The following is a 21,657-nucleotide window of genomic DNA, read 5'->3' as shown; positions in this document are numbered from 1 at the left end:
TTTTTAGAACAACCTGAACAACTCTCTTCTAAATATTCTCCTTGTATCCTGCCGTGATGTTGTTTTCTCTTAACAAGTGTCATCCCTGTATTTTTCCTTTAGAAATTTCTTCCTTCCTTGAAGTTTGACTACATGCAGCAAAAATGTTACCTCTAGTTTGGAACAATCCTTGTCCCTTCTTGTTCTTTCTAAGAAGTAAGTTGCTCGCAATCTATGCTTATAATGACTTTCTAGATTACTGTGGTGGGTTGAACTTGGCTGGCTGCCAGACCCCCTGCCTGGCTGCTCTCTCACTCCCTCTGCTTGACAGCATGGACAGGGAAAATAAGATGAAAAGCTTGTGAATTGAGACAAAAAAACAGGGGGACCACCTACCAGTTAACATAATGGGCAAAAGGCTCAGGCAAAATAAATTCAAGTCGGTTAAAAACAGAGTTGGCTTGTAGAAAGCAGATAAAACAAAAATCCCCTTCTTCTTTCTCTCCTTTCTTGATTTCGACTTTTTTCCTTCTTAGCCAACATTTCTGCTTCCTCTCAGCACTCCCAGTGGTGAGAATGGGAATGGTTGCTGCAGTCAGTTCATAACAGCATATTTCTACAAGTCCTTTATTTTTACACTTCTTCCTTGCCTTGCTGCGGGTCCATCTGACAGACTGCAGCTTCCTTCAAGGTACACTTCACTACAGCAGTATGGGATCCTGAAAGGCCTGCTGTGTGGCTTTCTGCTCCACCATCATCCTCCTCATGGGCTACAGGGAAATATCTGCAGTACTGTAATCTCTTCCAGTTGTTGCAGTAAAATCTCTGCCCTGTGTGTGAAGCACCTCCTCTTTCTCTGACCTGGATGTTCATATGGTTATTTGTCTGAGTTCCCTCACTCATCTCCTAGATTCTCCTACACATCTTGTTTGTTTGTTACCTAAGTGTCCCTTCCTTTACGTGATTTCACTGCCACACCACCAGCTTAGCAGGTGGAGCTCATTGGGGCCATATGTGGAACCATGTGTGTCCAGAACAGGGTAGGCCCCAGTGTCTTCACGCAGAGACCTTTCTCAAATTTGTGCTCCCGGAGCACACTCAGCATCACTCATGGTTGAACCATGGCAGGGGCAAGGTCCCTTCTCTAGCAGCTGGGTCTGACTGTGATCTGATATGGAGCAGCTGTTGGGCTTTGCTCACAGAGGGAACCTTGCAGGCTCCCCACTACTGAAACCTTGACATGTAAGCCTAATACAAACCTTGACTTCATTTGCAGATGGTCCTCTCTTTTAATTGCAGAAGTTAAATTCAGTGTATGACCCAGGAGGATGGTGTTCAGTTTGTAACTCAACGTCAAGTAAAGCTCTTCCCCACCATGTCTTACTGGAAAAGTATATATATTTTTTCAAATGTATTTAGAGTTGCTGTGCAAAGAAAGAGAATACATAAACATGCCTTTGAAAAGGGCAAATAGGTAATGGTCTTAAATTACAGTAACAGTTGTTCATCTTAGAGGGAGAGGGAGAAACTTTCTGACAGGTTATACAGTGAAGTTGTGCATGGAAGTGCAAGCTTTTCACTTCTAAAAACTTTCTAGCCGGATAAGCCATGCTACTGCTCTTAACTCCTCCCACATGGCCTCAAATGGAGATCAATTAGATTACTCTTATGGGAGTGAAAACTTTGATAGCTAATTCCTGTACGTTTGCTTTTCAAACAGTTTTTGGGAAAGTCTTCCATTTCTTTAAATGCATAATACCCCAAAAGAGAGCCTGATAGAAGAGTGTTTGGGAATAGGTTTATAAGCTTAAACTATTGATATGGCAGACTTGCTAATCTAAGGCAGATAAACATATTTCCCATGTATTGTAATAATCATGTAAAAAGTGCATTCTTAAAAAAAAATGACCTTGGATGAGAAAATGTGATGTCCCTTGTGTGCTTTTGTTCTGTGGGTTCAGTAAAAACAGCATACGTAATTAGGTTTGAAAACAGCTTTAATTAAGTAATTAATAGAAGTTAGTTAATGCACCAATGTCAGTTTTGTCAGTAGCTGTTCTTTCTTTGGGATGTAAAAATTTCTAGTTTGAACTTAAGTCCAGATTCTTGAACAAATATGAAGCTGCAAAAAAAAAAAAAAAAAAAAAAAAAAAAAAAGGAGCTTTCATGTACTCCTGTTAAACTCAGAGCTCCTTTTTGTTTGATTTTGATTATTGGTTTCTTCTGTATCTCTTATTATTCCTCCTGTAGACCTGAACTGGAAGGATTGTGTATTATATGTAAGTAGCTTTTAATTTTCAGATCCTTTGAAAATAATTCTGTCTGGCACTATGGACTCTTGCGTGAAACCAACAAATGAGATTGCTCTTTGGTTTTTGTTCGAGGAATGTTTCAGGACTGATGTACAGTGCCTTAACTGTCTGCAAGATAAGCATACTGTAATCTCTCTAGTTCATATACTGCGAAGGATGTTGATTCTTGTAGCCTTGTTGTTGGGGTCAAGAATTTGTGGATCTTGTGGATCACATCACCTGCCTTAAGCTAAGAGCCTTTTTGCTTCCTGACATATTTTCATGTTTAGCAGAATTTTTTTTCATGTAGCAGAAAAAGTAAAGGTATTCAGCCATAACAGTAAGACTTTATAAAGGGTAACTTCAAATAAAGGGAGAAGCTGTACTCTCTTGGATGTTGGCTAGGGATTTATTTTGACAATGTCAGGTGCAAGGCAGATGAGATTATTTTGTCCCCCATTACATCTCATCTGTCTTCATTGTAAAGTTTAGGTGCACTGAATTAGTGGTATGGGAAAGGATTGAATGTTGCTTTTGATTATCTGATATTCTTGTCTTAGATGGCAAAAATAGCTGGAGGTTGAGGGTGTAGCAGCTTCCTTTTTTTTTCCTCTTCCATGTCATTTTGCTGTTGTCAGTTTTTATGGTTCTGTCTTAGTGGGTTTGCCTTCCATCTAAAATCAGTACTAACAGCAATAACTTGAATTCATCTCTTGCTCCGAAATTTTAAAAGAACAGTGATAGTAGTGTACTTTGTTCTGTGTCCACTAGTTGCTTAAAAAATTGGTTTGGAAGTATGAAATGTTGGTCAGTATTTGTGTAGAACGCTTTTTGTGTTAACTTTTCTTTAATAAGTACATATTCAGCAGTTTGGCTTCTGTCTCCTGCTTTTCATTTCAGCTTCTTTTTCAGAAAACAGGCACTTTTCATTGTGAAAGTGTACATTAGTTTATTATTTGAGAGAGCTGCATAAAATGGCATTTAGAATCAAAGACAAGATTTGCTAATTACAATGTTTGATTATCAGAATATTCTGTAAGATACTGTTGATCACATTACTAATTCCAGCTTTTCTTGCACTCCGTTTTTTCACAGCCCCATGACTTTGACGAATGCAGATTTGATATTAGTGTAAATGATAGTGTTTGGTATCTTCGAGCTCAGGACCCAGACCACAGACAACAGTGGGTAGACGCAATAGAACAACACAAGGTAAGTCTTATTTTCTTTCTCATGCGTTAGATCTGGTGGTCCTTGTGGAGAATGATAAGCTTCCATGATAGTGCTAAAACTATATGTGACAGACAACAGTTCCAACTTTGAAGTGAGTTAAATACACTCCGGTGGAATTTATTTACTTACCCTCCATAGGTAGTAGCTAACAACTGTGAACCTTCCTCTACCTAGAAAAAAGAAAAAACTTGCATCATATTTAAGTGGCTTTTTAATGGTTTTGTCCATTCTCTGTCATTACCAAATTGTTTGTTATCTGTCCTAGATGTTAAACTTCTTGGTCTTGGAGTCCATTCTTTTAGATTATGATTCTGGTTTTATATGGTTCATATGTTTTTTATTTTGTATGTTATTTGTTGTTTTAGCTGCTTTTATTCAATCTGATTGCTGTTTCTTGTGTCCTTGTCTTCTAAGACCCTACTCATCATGAGTCATTTTAGTGTTCTTGTTCTATGCTTTGGAATTCCATTATTTTTTTTTATTTAAAGGGATTGAAGGTCAGATATTTTTAAAGAACATAATGCACAAGGCATACACTCTGTACAAGATAAACACTGCCTCAGGTTTTTAAGTTTAACTACAATATCCAGTACAACACAACATCAATATCTGGGTTACACAAGTGCTACAGGAATATAAATTAAAATAGATACATAAGTAGGTACATAATTAATTTTACCTATATTTTACTTGTATTTTTACCTTGAGCTTCTCAAAGGAATGTATGTAATTGAGAACTTTCAACTTTTCTTGGGGAAGATTTAAAATAAGCAGTAAAAACTCTTAAATTTTAAGTGCTGTCCTTCAGCGAGTTGTCCTTTTATAGGTTGACATCTTGCTTTCACTTTGATACAGACAACATGAAAACAAACAAAATTAAGTTGCAAAACAAGGATTGTTTTCCTTAATCTTGTGAAAAAAATAATAGCTAATCTGTGGGTATGCTTATTACGAGAATGCTGCAGTGTGTTAATCTTGCAACACCTGAAGGAAATATCTCAAGAGGATGCTCCAAACAAGTTGTTGAATTACACATCTCTAGAACTGACATTTCAGAAGCTGCTTTTATAAAAATGGGAGTTTTTTCATACATGTGGGTACACATTCATGAATGACTTAACAGATTATTTGGTTTGTTTTTCTTTTTTTTCATTGAGTTTTTTGTTGGTGGTGGTGGTGGTGTTTGTATTTTCAACTTTCCTGCATATTTCTTTTTAGTCTAGACTGCTTGCTGCTCAAGGCAAATAGCATTTGTTGTCATTCTTATGTGAAGTGGGAGATATTATGGCACCTAACTTCTAAATAAATGATCAAACTATTTGATATATTAAACAATACATTATTTAAAAGTATTCTCTTGTAGTAGTATGCAAATAAATAACTTGATGAATGTAAGACAAAGCAAGGTAAAAGGTGATACAGTCTTGTAACACTGGCTTGCACTCAGTAGTATGTCATCAAACCTCAGGAAGCCATGTTATTCTCATTTTCTTCTTGTGCAATATTATTTGTCTTTATAATACACATATAGCTTCATAGGGTGAATGTTGTAGGTGTGTTGTGTACATGCACCAGTTTTTTTTCAACTGTTCCTACTAAAATAGGTAAAATCTGAACACCAGAAGCCTTGGAAATGTCTTGTATGTACATAATAGGTGTTTGGTCCAGTTAAAACACACATCTAAATCTAGCTTGTAGTCTGCTAATGCTTACTGGAGAGCATATGTCTGAATTCTTGTTTCAATAAAATGTTTTCATAATTAAATGGTTAGTGCTCTATTTTCCTATAATGTGCATATATCTTTGTAGGGAAAGTATATACTTTGTAGGAAAAATGTAACATTCACAACCTGGAAGCTTGTCCCATTTCCTTTTCAGTTTGAATGAGAAAGACTTCAATGATTGCTAGTTTCAATGAATTTCATCTATCCTTCAATTTTTCTTCAGTTGTTTCAGCAGGTTTCTATGAGAACACCTGATGGAGAATAGGAGATGAACTTTTATGAGGCAAAGTATTTCATTTTGCTGAAAAGTTTTATCTATTATCTATCTATCTTACTCCTAAATTTTCTGAAGCAATTGTCCTGATCGGATTAATAAAACTCAAGCAAAAGTCCCTTTAAAAGCTACTGTGAGCAAATAAAATTTGCTTTTGTTTGACAAATGTGTTCTAGAATTGATACATAATAATTTGAACAAAACTGAGAGAGGAAATTATTTCCTGCACTAAGCAATCATTTTTATTAACTTGAGTACTGTGCTTTTCTGTTTTTGAAGCTCTTTGTTGTTTGCTGTGTGGGTAGGTAGTTCTTGTAGGCTGCTTAAGCTGTTTGCTAACAAAAGTACATTTGTGAGACTTACTGTAGCATTTCACAAGGTTGTTTATCTTTAGAGTATGAAAGAGACTGAAACTTGACTGTTTCATTGTGTTCTGAACAGAGAAAACACTGATTTACAATGAACTTTGAATTTGTGTGTGAGTAGACTTAGAAAAACTTACTGCTTTGCAACACCAATGAGTAGCTGGTAGCTGAGAAATGTAAAACATCTAATGTTCAAGCATAAAAAGTGCTAGAATTTGCTGCTGTTTGCTTTTATCAGTGTATTAGCCTTTTCTTGTACTGAAGCTCTTGAATGCAGATGAAATGTTTTAATTATAGCTTGTAAAGTGCTTATTAATTTCCTGGAACAGAAGGAAAGGGAAGTCTAAGAGAGCAGTTAGGCAAATGAGGAAAAAATGGTTCACGTGTAACCATGAGTCCTTTCTGCTAATGTTTCGATAAATGCACAGAGCGGGTAAATTATCTGATTGTTGGGGTGTGTTTCATGAGGGAGCTTCTCTGTTTTCCTGAGAGGTTGTCACGTCTGAGATGGCTAATGACCTTTTCTTAGTCAGATCTGATGTCAATGCATTTTGCCAAAGAACTCAAAAGCAGACTTGGTTTCCTTATTTCTCTGATGGAAAAATACTAATGGTGGAAGAGCACCAAGGAATTGGTGTTTTTGAAAAGCTACCCTCTTCTTAAATAATGTATTCAAGGACTAATTCCCTCTCTTCATGGTGGTTTTAAAATGGAGTATGGAATTTCTAACACTGTTGGCTGTATGATGTGAGAAAGTGAGAAAACATCTGGGTTTGTGCATGGAGAATGTGGACCTCAGTTGACTGGAACTTCAAGAAAGCAAAATGAAAGTGTTCAATGTGATATAAACAAATAAGTAAGATTTCCTTCTTCATATACTCCTTCACATACCAACCTAATATTTTTGTTCTTTACACTCTGTTTTGGTTGAATTAAAATTTATCCTTATTAAGCATAAATACCAGCAGGGTAAATGAGAATTACAATTCAGAGCATAATCTGGATAAATTAACTCATTTTTAGCAAATTTGCTGAATTTCAGGACTTTTAAATTAATGATGTTTGGTGACGTTCATCTAACCAGAGTTGAACAGTTGCTGAGGATTTGTTTAGAAGCAGGAAGAGAAGCCAGCAGGTAGAATTCTGAGGAGAAAGCAAGGGTTTTTGAAAGTTCAGTGTTAAGTCCAACACCATACAAAGCAAAACTCCTAGTGACTAAAACCAGAGTACCTCTGTGTAATATGCCCTTGAAGCATCTGTAGTATAACCAAATAACCCATAAGGTATTCTTAAAAAGGAGTCCTCAAGCCATTCAAATTGTTCCAAATCTAAAAATGTATGCTAAAATCAGATTTCTTAAGTACATAGTACAAAAAAAGTCTGTGTGAAGTGTGAAGAATACTGGGTAAAATATTGAGGTATATTAAAATATTTCTTTAAATTAATCTCAGCCTTCTATGTAAGTAGTTTAAGTCTTCTATTTTTGTCTAAATGTAAGAGTTTATACAAGAGTAACTTCTTTCAAGCTCAGAGAAAATCTTAAGTTTCTCTTCTAACTTGATGGTAACTTGAAATATCTCAATTTTCTATTTTTTGTAATTGAAATGTTTCAACTTCCAACTGAGGCTTAAGTGCATCTGCCTATCCCTTCAAATAAATAACCATTTCAGTAATTTCACATGAACAGTGCTTAAGTGAGACTTTTGTTTGAACACTGTATAAATATTTATCTATCACATTATTTGTTTGTTAGCCACACTAAAAAAGATTTGAAAAATGCTAGTGATGATATCTTTTTTGTGCTATTTTGTTGTATTAGTTGACAGCACAGCAAGAACTTCTTATGTTTATCTAGTCAGAAACTAACATCATGGAGTTTTATTTTTTAAAAACAGAGCTCAATGTATCAACAGGAAATAAACTGTAGAAAGGGTACTGTAACACACTGAATTTGTTCACAGGCTTTCAACAGTTGAGAGCTATGAAATTCTAAGACAATCTTTCTCTTCCTTTTACACATTTCTAGTTCTATCCCAAGACTGAACTAATCTATGTGTAATGCTAGTAAAGACATGCAAATAAATCCAAATCCAAATGTGCTGCATATCTCAGTAATATAATTCAAAATTAATAGAAATGTACATACCGAGTAGGAATGCTGTAAAAGCGTTTCTATTCAGCATATTAACATAACAAACTTCTTAAAATCTGAAGTTAAACAAAATCAGACTTTTGCTACTAGTACATTAAATTTCATTTTGCCATTTGGCAGGTCTTTGTGCAGCTGCTAAAGTAAGTTGGCTGTGTATTTATGTGGGCTATATTTACATTCGTACAGAAACACTGTGCAAGTGATCTTCAGGTTTTTTGGCCTTTAAGCATACTTTGGTAAGCTTACTGAATTGCAGTAAAACCACTTCTAGCAAACAGTATTTCTTCTAATGTTGATCAGTGAATGCTAGTTAGAAATACATTCTAGATAATTATTTTTTAAATAAAATTGCCAAGAGTATTTTCAGAAATGACATATGATGGGAAGGAATGGAAATAGTCTGCCATTTCTCCATCTACTTCCTCTTCTGGAGTTCAGACGCTTCATTGATGTATGGTTTAAAAATAATTTGCTTTGTCAGCAATAACTGTTGAGATCTGAAGAAGAGGAAGAATGTGGATACCTTATCTGTTCATTTTTTGGCATTTCATCCTAATACAAGCCTGTCCCTACTCCCTCCTTTAGATCAGCTCCCAGGTAAGACTGGTATAAACCAAAGCACCAGTGCAGATGGAAAAAGAGATAGCAAGTAAATATTGTGTAACCTTGTCTTCATTTCCCAAGTTCATAAAGAACACAGAAGGAAAGTGGTGATGAGAACCTTTTTTACTGATACTTGTGACCTAATATAGGGACAAATTTGTTCTCAAGTAGTTCCTGTGTCAACCACCACCGCCCTTTCAAATTGATTTGAGTTGCCGTGTTCTATTGATTTTGTTTTGCAGCACATCAATAGAGTCCACATTTTTCATTTTGATGTTGACTGTTTGGATCTTACAGGATACCATATTTGTTTCTGTAACAGTTTTTACAGCTAGTTGTAGTACAGATTATTTGTCCGTGAAATTGACCTTGCATATAAGAGGACTGTTTAAAAAGATTTTGAAGTAACTAATTCTAAAAGACATTATGAAAGAAGGTAAATGCTGGCATAAATGGAAAAGACAGGTGAGTTAAGTACTTCACTATATCTTTTTATTGCTGCTAGAAATCAGGTTGTTTGTTTTGTGTTATTGAAATATCCAGAGCTTATAACTGGAGCACAGGTCTTATAAGGAGCTGCTGAGGAAACTGGGATTAGTCTGCAGATGAGGAGGCTCAGGGAGACCTTATTACTTTCTACAACTACCTGAAAAGAGGTTGTAATGAGGTGGAGGTTAGCCTATTCTGCCAAGTAACTGTGATAGGATAAGATGTAATGGCCTTAAGTTGTATCAGGAGAGGGTCAGATTAGATATTAGAAAAAATTTATTCTCAGGAAGACTGGTGAGGTATTGGAACAAGCTGCCCAGGAAGGTGGTAGAGTCACTGTCCCTGTGTTGTTCAAGAAATACATTGATATGGCTGGCACTGAGGGAGCAATGGGCAGCATGATAGTGATCAGCTGAAGTTGGACTAGATGATTTTAGAGATTTTTTCCAACCTTTATGATAATTCTTGTGATTACTTGTGGTTTTCAGTTTGTGTAACAGATGTTTTGTGTTAGGGAATTTGTGATGATAAAATGGAACACCTAAGCTGCAAATAATATAATAACAAGCTGGTGACAAGTGTATAATATTTCTCAAATACTTATTTATTAGTGAGATTATTATAAGTAATCTCCCACTGGTCTCCCCCTGTACAGTTGGTTAAATCTAGCTAAGCTTGGTGGGAGTTTTCTGAAACGGTAAAAGTGCAAAGATTGCTCCAGGATGAAGTCCTTCCCTCTTGCTATGTATTTTTGAGGCTCTGATTGGCAGCAGCAGTGGAACTTGCTTGAGAGGACACTTGAAAACTTGATTGTGTTAAGCTGTAAAAAGTTCAAATCTCTTTTTAACAGACTTAAACTTTTAGGCAGTTTGCTGATGAGCTGTAAGGATCTGTGCTGAAAGGTGTTGCCAAAGCATTGTTCGCTAATTTGAAACAAGAAAACTATGAATTGTTGCTCAGGCTTATGCAGTAACTTAGATCCTGCTGCAGTTCTGTCACAGTCATATGTTGATATAAACCATGTAACTTATGTCCTTGTATGTTCACATTTGACACCTCCCTTCAAACTCAAATTTGTCAAAACACTCCCTAGTAAGTAAACAGAAAGTTAGGTCCAGTAATAATCTTCTGAACTCTGCAATAATAAGCTTATTTATTTTGGATTTTGGCCTGAATCTCAGGCTGAAGTGGGAAATGTTCAGCTGAAAGATGTTATTTCAACTGTGAGTAACTTTTAGCTTCTGAAGTTCATCAGCCCCTTAGCTGTAGATGTTGGTTCTTATGTTTTGTTCTTCAGTGATCTCTGACCAGTATGGTACCAGAAAAGAAAAAAACTGAAGAGAACTTCTTATGGGTCTTAACATTAATTAATTAATTCCTCCCTTAAGAATGACTTTCATTTAATATTATTCAATACTGTGTGTGGTAGTAAGTTAGACTATTGGGTATTGTAACGCTGTGTGGTCATAGGATCACTAAGTTGTTTCTGCTGTTAGAAGGATTTCCTTCATGCATTCTCATCTGCTCTGAGTTGTTCTGTTTAAAAGAGGTCTTACAGTCATTCTGGAAGAGATTACTTCCATCATTTTTGCTCCGCTTAACATTTCTTGTCTTTTGCATTAGACTAAATAGCTCCCCTTTCCTCAGTCATTCTTTACATGAACTTGTTTTACAGCTCTCTTCCTCGTATTAGTTTCGTCCAAACTCAGTTCTTACCTTTCTCTGAAGTACAGCACCAAAACTGGACTCATTGTTCTTAATGATGATCTTACAGATGTTGAACAGAATGTAGGATTATTCTGTGGGTCTTGTAGACTATATTGTTTTGCAACACCATGTTTTTTTCACTTCGTTAGTGGTTCACAGCCTCATTACTGTTTATCTTTAAATCTGTAGATTGTTAGTTGTGCTGTATTTGTGCAAGTAGAACCAAGAAATTGTACCATATAAATCTGTTTTTCTTACAGTTTTTGCTGCTGTTCCATCACCTTATGTTTTTTGAAATACATTGTCTCTGATTTTAGTTTTATTCCAGAAACAATATATTTGTGCTGCTTGGGTGCAGTTCTGTTTCTGAAGCAATGATTCTTGTTAATCTAATATTTTCTAGCAAATGGTGAGAATGGTGGCTGACTGAGTAATGAAAGACTACGTCACTTAGCAGTATCATGCTGAGTTTGTGTGCTATTCTTGTGCGAGCTTCTTACCAGCAGCTGTGTACATGTATGAACTTAAGACTGTCTTAAATCTTTGTGTCCATTAGAGCTGTGATCACTGTTGGCCATATGTTCCTAATTAAAGTTTTCTCCTCCATCTTGTCTGAACATTAAGTAATTGTCTTTGTAATCTTAGTGGGCTCCTGAACTCTCCTTTGAATCTCCTGCCCTCAAACAGCAGTGAACTTAATTGAGAATTTATTAAACTCCACTTATTCCCTTGAATTAGCTAAACACATGAGTTGGCTGAAGATTCATGTGTAAAAAGGTTAGACTACAACCAGATAACTTTGAACCAGGGTGTTCTGAAATGCCTGGAAGAGTATCTAAAGAGTGCTTGAAAATTACAGGCCAGAATGCACATTGGCAAAGCATTGCCTCATGAGTGCAATGTGAAGTGAAAGCAAACATTTCAAAAATACTAACATACCAAATAACAGTAAAAGCTGTAATGCTGCTGCTAAGGTGTTAAGATTGTCAGTCTATTTTTGTAATGTTATTTAATGTAAGGTGGTGTATATGATTAAAATAAGTGTGGTGCTCAGTCTAATGCCTAAGGTGACAAGAACTGGGGAAAGCTTGTACACCAACCATGCAGCTGGCTGTGCAGTAAATAAACACTCTCATTCTGTAAATGAGAATTCTGCTGATAAGACAGGTGTTATTGATTTATTTTGTAAAAACAGCTGTAGTAAGTAATATTGATGGGGCATACTTTCATTTCTTAGAAATCAGGGAAATGCCAGTGCATGTATCTAGCAGAATAGCACTACTCTTTCTCTGTGGCAGCAGCAGAACCTTTCTGTACAATCTCCCTGAAAATATTGTTCATTGAGAGACCTGTTTCAAACTTCATTTTGGTCAAGTTCCCCCTTCAAATCAGGGCAGGTGTTTGTCTTTGTACTAGAACAGAAAGTAGAGACTGAAATGTGGAAGTAGTGAGTAAGAAACAGCTAAAGTTGGCACTTGCCAAATGCATCTTCTTACTGTTTACTCAGAATCATTACTCATCAGCTTAAACAACACCATGTGTTTAATAGAAGAGTCCTAGATGCTCTATATGCTTCCTACCTACCAAATTCAGGTGGTTTTGTTGTGTTTTTTTTATTATTATTATTATTATTTTTATTATTATTTTTATTTCTAAAAAGACATTGCAAGGGATGTTTTTAGTGAGCAGGGAACTTTCCATTATATAAAGCTCATTAAGTTGATATTGACAGACCAGGATCACACCCTAGCCTGGGGTATAGGTGCTGCTCAGCCAGCCTCATGGGTGGCTGTTCCAGTAGCAGTGGGTATATATTTGTGAACATTCAGTAGAGGAAACTTCAAATCAGTTTGTCTGTGACTTTTTGGTTCTTTTGCCTCCCTCTTTCCCCTCTGGTCCTTCAAAAAATAAAAATAAAAATAAAAATTCTTTTTTTGTTGTTTCTTTTAGAAACAATGACAAGACTTGGCATCTTCTGCTTGCATAAGTTCATTGTCCACTTACCCTAATTGGAAGCTTTGAAGTTAATTCTTCTGATATGTTTGACACTGTAGAAGAATAAAAAAAAAATCTGTCTGTGAGAATAGATAATGCTTCAAAGTATGCATTTGCTCCCTACATTGTCATTTAGATGAATGGACTTTCTGCAGAGGAATCAGAATTCTGATGTCTTGAACATAGCTATTCAAAGTGGGGGAAGAAGACATGCTTTAAAATACTAGGAGCTAAATATTATTGTCATATACATTGATAGATATGAATACAGGCTTAACAACATGTTGAGGCTTGGGCAGGAAGGAGAATATAGAGGTGTCCATCCCTCCTTCTTGTGTCCCCATGATCTGAAATAACTTGGGAGGATTTGGTAATTACCTGGTGTTGCTGGTTTAAGTAAGAGGATGGCTGGTGCTGGTAAGCTGATAGGCACTTGTCCTCATATACATTGTAACACTGAAAGTGAAACTTGTTATAGGGAAAACATGCTTTTAGGGAAAGATGAGATGTATTAATACTTAGTAGAAATTACAAAAGTGTTTATTCAAAATTGAATCAAGTATACCCTTTCAAGGAGGGAAATCAATATTGCATATTTCTGACAGATTCCATTATTTTAGCACTGGTATCAGCAGGAGCTCTTAAGTGACAAGCAATTTATTTGTATTCATGTTACAAAACTTGCAAAGTACATTTACTGCTAGTCATAGTCTATTTCCTGAAAGAAGACTTCAGTGGAAAGTGAATCAGCAGTTTCAGTTGACTACATAAGCATAAGCTGCAGTAAGCTTAAATATTGTCAGTTACAGACTGTTGAAACTTCCCTTTCAGAGAAGGAAAAAAAATAGTTGTTGCCTTTCTTGCCACCCTTGGGTTTGTATTCCAACAGTAGCTGTAAGTTGCAGTTTTATCGATAAATGCTTGCAGTTGAAACTCCTTTGAGCTTGACTAAAACTGTAATTCCAGACTCACACACTTGATTAATTATAAACAAAATAGATTTCACTTCAACCAACCCAGTCTTTGCTTGTGTGTTCCAGTTATGTTTCATAACAGTCACTTTGGCTTTAGGAGTAGATACTGTAGTTCTCAGAAGAATACTTCCTTGTAGGGTGGAGACTTGGAAGTGTAACGGAACTTGCTCTGAGCAGAAGGTGGGACTAGACAAACCCTGTGACCTCTATTACTCTGATTCTGTGATAAATCCACATTCCTTACATAGCAGTTAAATCAATATTGTTCATGCTATATTTTCTACTTCACATTGAAAGGAATCGCCATTCCTATTTCAAAATGTTTTTTTTGTTTTTTTTTTTAATGAACAGCAAAATTTTACTGCCTCAAATTTGCAGATTTTTGGGTTTCTTAAATGGGGGATCTGGTTTAACCCTGTCTCCTTTAAGTTTTTCCTTTTCATACACTGTTCTAAGTTATAGCATATACTTATTCCAATTCTTGCTTATACCTACCCCCAAATATGCTGAACTGTGGTTAAGCTGGAAATAAAAATAAAATATGTATCATATAGTGTGTGGTGTTCAGTAGGTTTAAGGAAACAGTAGGCAAACCTACCTTTGAAATGGAAAAAGAAAGTATGAAGGTAAACAACAGCAAATTAGATTACATTTACTGTAATCTAATCAAGCTACACATAGGACTTAGATAAATTAGATATAACTATACTTCAGAGACTTTTGTGGCTAGCAGTTGCTCTAATTCTTGAGGAGCAACCACCATGGCTTCTTCTCAGCTCATTCCCATAAGTTGCGTCAGTAGCTGGCAATACCAGTTGTACATTGCTCTGTTTCTGGAGTATCCACGTGAGTAGACAGGTGTTTCTCTGTGCACCTGGAGAAAACCTTGGTCCCATATGTATTTGGGTTTGGTCACATGAAAAGAAAAGTGCAGCGTGTGACCTGAGTCTGCAATTAGAAACAAACTTGTGTCAGCTGACTGAAAGGGCTTGCTGCCAGACATATTGATCTGCAGTGCTTCACTACAAAATGTGTGGGGAAAAGTTCTTCTTCTGTGATACGCAGGCAGTCTGCAAAGTTTTGTTGTACTGTCTTAGACTCCGGAGCCTGCTTGAGTTGAGCACTTTTGGACAACAGTACCATAGCTCCACTTTTCTGCCATTTCTCTGGCTAGTGCTTTTCTGTGCCTGAGCAGTCAAATATATATGTAGATCTGTGTGAAGATCCTGTGGCAGCATGCGTTCTATCAATGCTGTGGAGAATGGACAAGGAACTGTAGTGCAGTTAAGGCACAAGTTCTTGCAGAAAGTGCTCTGATGGCTTAGAGCACAGTGGTGCTGTAATGAAATGAGACAGTTAATCACTACAAGGAGGCTGAGTCATGACAGGCTACTAACTGCTCATTTTTATCAGCAATACGCTGTGCTCTAACTGATGTTTTCTGTGGGCAGATTTTTATTTTGGTGTTCAGCACTATACTGGCATCTGTTCTGGTCTTATGCAAAGTTTTTTTTACCCCTCTGGAAGACAAGTAAAAAAAAAACGTGCATGCAGCCTAATGTGCAACCTAACAATGGCCAACAGTATTACACCCCTGAATTAAATGAGTCATAATGTTTACTTTTGAAGTCCTGAGCATTTTGGTAAATAAATCCTTTGGTCTTCTTTCTTCCTTGTGCATTAGAAGTAGCCTTTTGTTTCTCCAACAAGTTCCCAAGTTTTTCTGCAAGGGCAGGGTAGGTCTGCTTATTGTGGAGACCTGTGCTGTATTTGAAGTTGTGCTTCTTATTGTCTGCACAGAGGGAGTTGTCTTGCAGCAAGGAAAAACATTACCTTTTCACACAAATAGGTCACTGTAGTGTGTGGGGTGCTTTTGTATTGACAGATTAAGTTGTGTTTAGTATTTTTACTGATACGTGTACTGACATTGTGTGTAAAGTCTGATCACATTTTAAACTATCAAATACTAGAATTATGAAACTTTCATTGCATAGAACAGCCTTACAAACATCCCTAAACCTGCTTTAGTTTGTCTTGTGGATAGAGTAAATGAGTTATTACAAATGAAGTATCCCTGTATCACTATTCCATGCCTTATTATGAGTTTGGAAGGGTTTAACCAGAAGTCTGTTTCTTTTGCTACTTTTCAAAGTTCATATACATACAGGGAAAACTAGTTTGGTGAGAGCCTACTTACTACATACGCTATTTGTGAACACAGCCTGTGCGTGTTATTACATAGTATATGAAGCTTATTCTCACAGTAAGCTGTGTTTGACAGCTGCAGACTAATGGCAGAGCAGCTGAATGTGAATCTCTTCTACTTGGTTATGAGTCCTTGAGGCAGAGCTGTACCATTTTCTGTACGTCACGTATTAAGTGACATACTAATTGTGAAGTTATTCTGAGCCTCTGTGCTTAAATAGATGAGCTTTTAAGAAATTTGTGTCTAAATGTGCCAGAGAGCTTAATTTTGTGCTGATAACTTTGGACAATCTTAACTGGAAGTAATCATGTTGTTTCATTGTTTTGAAATTAATAATTGAGAGACATCTTATAATTTCATTAATCTCCTCCAAAATGTAATGTGTAACTTCTCATGTATTGTCACTCTTCTAGCAATAGACGTCATTACTTCTTTTGTACTGAGAACTTTATGTAGCCGTGTGTTTGAAGTGTAATTATAAAGGCTAAAGGTAAAAGTGCTCTGTTTTTAATTGTCTGCCAAGAAAAGGAGGTTTGTATGCGCAGGGACTGAGGCAGAAACAGGATAAGGGTTACTGTTGGACTTTGACCAATAGTAACCTTTAGATGTATCTGTTTGCTTTTCTTTAGTTCCCTCTAGTGGATACAAAGGATATCGACTTGGAGATTAACTGATGTGTTTTTCAAAAGTGTATCTTAAATAAGCTCAGTCTGAAATATTATGAGGTGGATGGGAATAGTTCGTCCAGTCTGCCTTGTTAAATGCAGAGTGTATGTGTTATTTTGTAGTAGAAATACATACTCCCATGCTTCAGGTTGGTGATTCAATAGCTTTATCCTTGTAGATATTCAGACATGTGCCTTACCTGAAACTTAATCATACAGAGACCTTAGCATAATCTAAATTTTTTTCCAAAGTATTTTGAGCCTTCAAAAACAGTTGAGAGCAGCACTATGTGAATGTTTTGCTCTTCTGTGTCTGAGGTTAGGTTAGGTGTTATGTCTAACTACTTGAAGAGCTAAGATGAATTATCACTTCAGCATTCTGCATTTGTTATGTCAGACTTGCTTTTGGCCTATAGGCTAATATCAGAATGGCAGAATCAAGAAATGCTAGTCCCTGTAAACCTATTCATCTTTATCTTCTTGAAATGTCATTACGTCTATTGTGTACTGATAAAAATCAGTCAGCACATAAATCCTTTAATTTGCTTTCTTCTTGGTGCACTAGAAGCAGCCTTTTGTAAGCTTAGGATCTTAAAATATTACAAATGTTTCTTACAAACTCTTCATGTTATGTAGGACTATTCTTTTTTTAGTATAGTTAGTCTTTCAGAACTTTATCATTGCTACTTTCCAGCTGGTGTGTTAGTTTTCTGAAAATAAATAAATATCATCTGACAGTTTTTGCCTAGTTAGTTTAGACTTAAAAATTCTTATTCTGGGAAGTTGATTCTATGTAAAATGGTAATGGTAGGAAATGCTAGGATTCTGTGTGAATAAAGAAATTTTAGTGCAGACTGGGCTTTGTTTCTAAATAACCATTATTTTGATACAGATAGGTTGCCTTTATACAGCTTCAGCCCTGGCCAATTTCAGGAATCTGAAATTTTGTCAGGAACATGAGGGAAAGACGCCGTCCCAAGAAGTCTTTAAGTTTGTATAAACTTTATGCAAGTCTGCAGTTAGTACAGTAAACCTTCTTTGGTAATTTGAAAGGAGTGAGGGAATTGAATAGTGAGTACTATAGCAAAAAGGACACGGGAAGAATAAGGAACAGGTTTTGAAAACCAAGGAAAAACTGACCAGATTTGTTGGTTTAAGAATGCAAGACTAGCTCTTTTTAAAATTTTCTCCACCTTTTCCCAAATGACAGATAAAATTGCAGTTTAAACTGAACACATTATTACAGCTATAGTTTATAATTATAGCTATAGTTGCTATAGTTTCTCTTTGGGTGTAGAACTGATTCTTCTTGAATCCTCTTTTAGACTTAATTTGGACTTTACATCTTTACCAGTTCTTCTTCAAGTATCTGCTACTTTCTACATGCTCTAGAGTATGCCAAGCATTTAATAGAGATTTTTATTCTGATATCTAGGTGATTGAAAAGAGAATAGAAGGAAAATAGATCTGTTTCTGTCTGTGGCAGTGGCAGCTGAAGAAGATGAGTAACAGGATAAATGATATTTTTGTTTTTCCAGAAGGGTTTAATAGCATATCTGCTTATTGATTAGCATGATGAGCTTTATGCATATCTGTACGTCTGTTCAGTATTTCTGTAAGGCTTTTTGAGATGTCAGTAGATCCTGTCAGGACACTAAGTGGTTGAGTTCTCACCTATCAGTATTGGCCAGGTTACTCCAAGCTATGTCTCAGCATAGCACAAAGAGATGTCACCCACTTGGCAGAGAGAAAGCTGCCTTTCAAAGTCGTAAAGCAAGTCCAAAAATGTTCTCCTGCATATTGGGAACCTAAACCAGAGCATCAGTGCTTTTTATGGCAGCGCTTAATAACAGAACAGAGATGGCTGGTTCTTGTTTAGCTCTACAAATCTTGTCTATTTCCTGATAGCCCAGATTCACAAGAGAGGCAAATGTCATTCTTGCCCTTTCTTCATATAACCTGGTGGCCCAGCAGTACAAGATACATTAATTTTACTTCTAAGTCAGCAAATAAGGGGAAGCAGTTACTGTCAACTTGGTCTTTGACTCTTTTGCTCAGGGAGGTCATGCTCTTCTTCAGTGATCCTAGATCTGAGAAGCAAAATCTCAAAGTCTTTCTGTTGCTCACACTCTGTAGACTCCATGATGTTGTCTCCTCTGCATCCTGCCTGTTCTTATCTGCTTGGATCACGCATTCCACCCTGTTAATCTGATCTGGAATTTCAACCTTTAAAGCTGCTGAATAATATTTAGTGAATTGGCTTCAAGTGCAAAATAGCAGTTAAAAAACGTAATGGAAAAGCAGTATGCATCCATGTAATTAAACAGGGATGTGAACTACATGGATAAAGACTTGTTGAAGTCAAATTATTTGCCTTTGATTGCCTCTTTGTCAGCCTTATATTTTCAAACATGTGATAGTTTATGGTTCCAGGACTTATTAACCTTTACATCAGTATAGCTTTTGCTGCTGCTAAAGATGCCCATTGTTCATGAAAGCATACAGTGACTTACCAAAACTATACAGAGTTTGAGTAGTAATGACCCAAAAGATGTTGCTGGTTAGACTAAGCAAGCTGTTACAATGTTTACTATAATCTCAATGCTGTACTATAGCTACAGTGTCTATTTTTATCAGTTTCCTTTTTTTACTTATTCTCCAACTCAGAATTTCTGTTGGTCTTGGGCATTTAAGATGCTTATTTAGAATTGTGGTGTTTATCACTGTTAAGAGCAGAAAGTCTATATTTCTTTTCCTGTTTTTGCACGTGTGAAGAAAGTTCACTTTGGAACATTTTCTGCTTTTTAACCTTTCTTAATAGTCTACTGCACTGTGTTCAGGAGGGCTGTAAACTGCTGTGACCTGGATTGTGACATTCCTGTCTTTGTCTTCCTGCTGACTAATAGCCACCCAGCTTTCAGTACCTTAAATTTCCATTGCCAGAGCCTGTAAAACAACTCATAAAGCAGATGTGTGTTAATTATTGTTTCAACTTCCATATACAGAAATGCGTCCCAAAGTGCCTTTAGTTCTTATGCACTCTTTCCTTGGGTCATGTTAGCAGTGCCATTTCTTTCTTTAAGTACGTGCTGAAATATTCAGTTAGTTGGAAAATCACCCTTGGATCATGCGTGTTTGACAGAAGACCTGTTCTGCTTAGTCTATGCCAAATCCTTCATATTATCTTCCAGCTCTTTCACATTTCTCGTTTTCTTGCAGACATTTTTTTTTTAGTTACTGTGGCATTATCTTTTAAATGTTTCAGTGGTATTTTTTCAAAAATACTGCAGAAAAGATGATTATGGTTGCTATATCTTAATGTCTGTTTCATCACCTCCTAGGCTGAGTCTTATGTCTCAGAGGGAGGAGCTGCGTGCGTTATGTAAAATATTAAATAATTTATGATGGTAGCTGAAAATAACTGCCTTTGTGGACAAACATACAGTGAAGCAGTTCACGTGTATTAAAAAAGGCATGATCAAAATAATTCTTCAAGACGTGGGACCTTAATTTGCTTTATTTGATCTTTAAGTGGAGGAGCTTTTCTGCAAGTCTGTGCTTTATTCCAGAGGATTACTGACCCACTTTAGGAAACCCTTAACCTGCGGATCAGTGTGAGCTAGAATGGAAATCTACAATATGATTCTGTGAATACTTAACAGTTTTACTGATAACAGCACTTCTGATGCCTTGCTTTGTTGCTCATAGCAGCACCGGTAAAGAATCACATGAAGCTCTGGTTAATGTGACTCTTTCCTCTCGCCTGTCATAATGAAAAAACATTTTGGAAGGATTACTGGATTTTGTGCAGCATCTTAGAAAGCTGAAGCTGTTGCTGTACTTACAAATGCCAGTTTTAGTGCATCTAAATCTATGATGCATGCATGGAATTCCGAAGAACTGCATCTGTAAACTGAGCATGGTAATTTCACCGTAGCGTTTGGTGCTATGAATCAGTACTATTTCTCTGAGTTATTTTTGTTTTCAAACAGAGACTCTTAGTACTATCGTATGGACTCTACTCATTTTTCTGATTTTTTACTCTGGGAAATTAAAAATTGCGTGAACAGAAGAAGCTTGTGTCAAGATTCCTCTTCTCAATGTAATTGTGTATTTCTGCAGTGAATAGTTAATGATGTTCTGCTTTGCAAGACATAAATGCGGCAGTGACCTGCTCTCGTTTAGATGTTGCGGTAGTAGAATGGTGGGGCTTTGCATGGTGCATGCTTTCATTGTTTGTGTTAATCTGCTTGCATGTGCCTGCTGTGAGCTGGATGACTTGTTTCTGCATCAGTGATAAAGCAATACTTATTTTCTCTTTCTCCTTGTGAATAACTATTCTTAGTCTTGAGTTCTCTTTCCCTTCATTTATTAAAACATAATAAAATATTTTAGTTTTGTGAATGCCATCTATAAATGCAGAGATTTCAGATTCATGTTGTGCTATTCAGTGTGCTTGCTTCTTGGTTGCAAAGAGCTAGAGCTGTCTAAATGCTTTTTTGTGTTACAGCTTTGAGTTTGCATGGTTTGCAAGCTTATAGATTGCTGCCTTGTGTTAAATACTGATAAATCAATAAACTGCTTAGTTATAAGCACAGATGATTGTCAAATGTACTGCTGAGAAGATGTCTTTTTAAAAAATCAAGCTTGAATAATTAGGCATGTTGGAGTTAGGTTTTTTTTTTTTTCCACTCAGCTTTTATTTTGTGAGTTAATTCAAATGGACATTAATATAAGGGTAATGTTAGAAGAAAAGAATTAAAGGCAGTGTAAGTCACAAGGTTTTCTACTTCCGGGATTTATTTTCTAAGGTCTATAGAAGTACTGTTAAAATGGACCTCAATTAATTCTTCATGTATGGACGTTATAAAAATTCACTTACTAAAATTAAATCTCTCATTTTTTCACACATGTGCCTTTCTCACTTGAAAGAGAAAACATCAGAATACGCCTGCTCTTCATCATTAAAATCCTGGCTGCAATACATTGGATATTTTTTG

General features: G+C 36.2%; 1 protein-coding gene and 1 long non-coding RNA gene across 3 annotated transcripts in view; both read left to right on the top strand.

Moving 5' to 3' along the window:
• Window positions 1-21,657, top strand: part of LOC128089734 (uncharacterized) — a 104,510-nt gene that overhangs the window by 52,904 nt on the left and 29,949 nt on the right. The gene's annotated exons all lie outside the window — the stretch shown is intronic.
• CERT1 (ceramide transporter 1) overlaps window positions 1-21,657 on the top strand; it is a 72,331-nt gene that overhangs the window by 21,024 nt on the left and 29,650 nt on the right. For both annotated transcript variants that reach the window (XM_052701419.1, XM_052701418.1), the window contains exon 3: window positions 3,366-3,482. In XM_052701419.1, coding sequence (XP_052557379.1) covers window positions 3,366-3,482 — 117 coding nt within the window. The remainder of the gene's footprint in view (window positions 1-3,365; window positions 3,483-21,657) is intronic.

The sequence above is a fragment of the Tympanuchus pallidicinctus genome, unplaced genomic scaffold (assembly GCF_026119805.1).
Source record: "Tympanuchus pallidicinctus isolate F22 unplaced genomic scaffold, pur_lepc_1.0 scaffold4, whole genome shotgun sequence".
Lineage (NCBI taxonomy): Eukaryota > Metazoa > Chordata > Aves > Galliformes > Phasianidae > Tympanuchus > Tympanuchus pallidicinctus.
The sequence above is the reverse complement of the archived record's forward strand: the minus strand, read 5'-3'. Positions and strand labels throughout refer to the sequence as shown.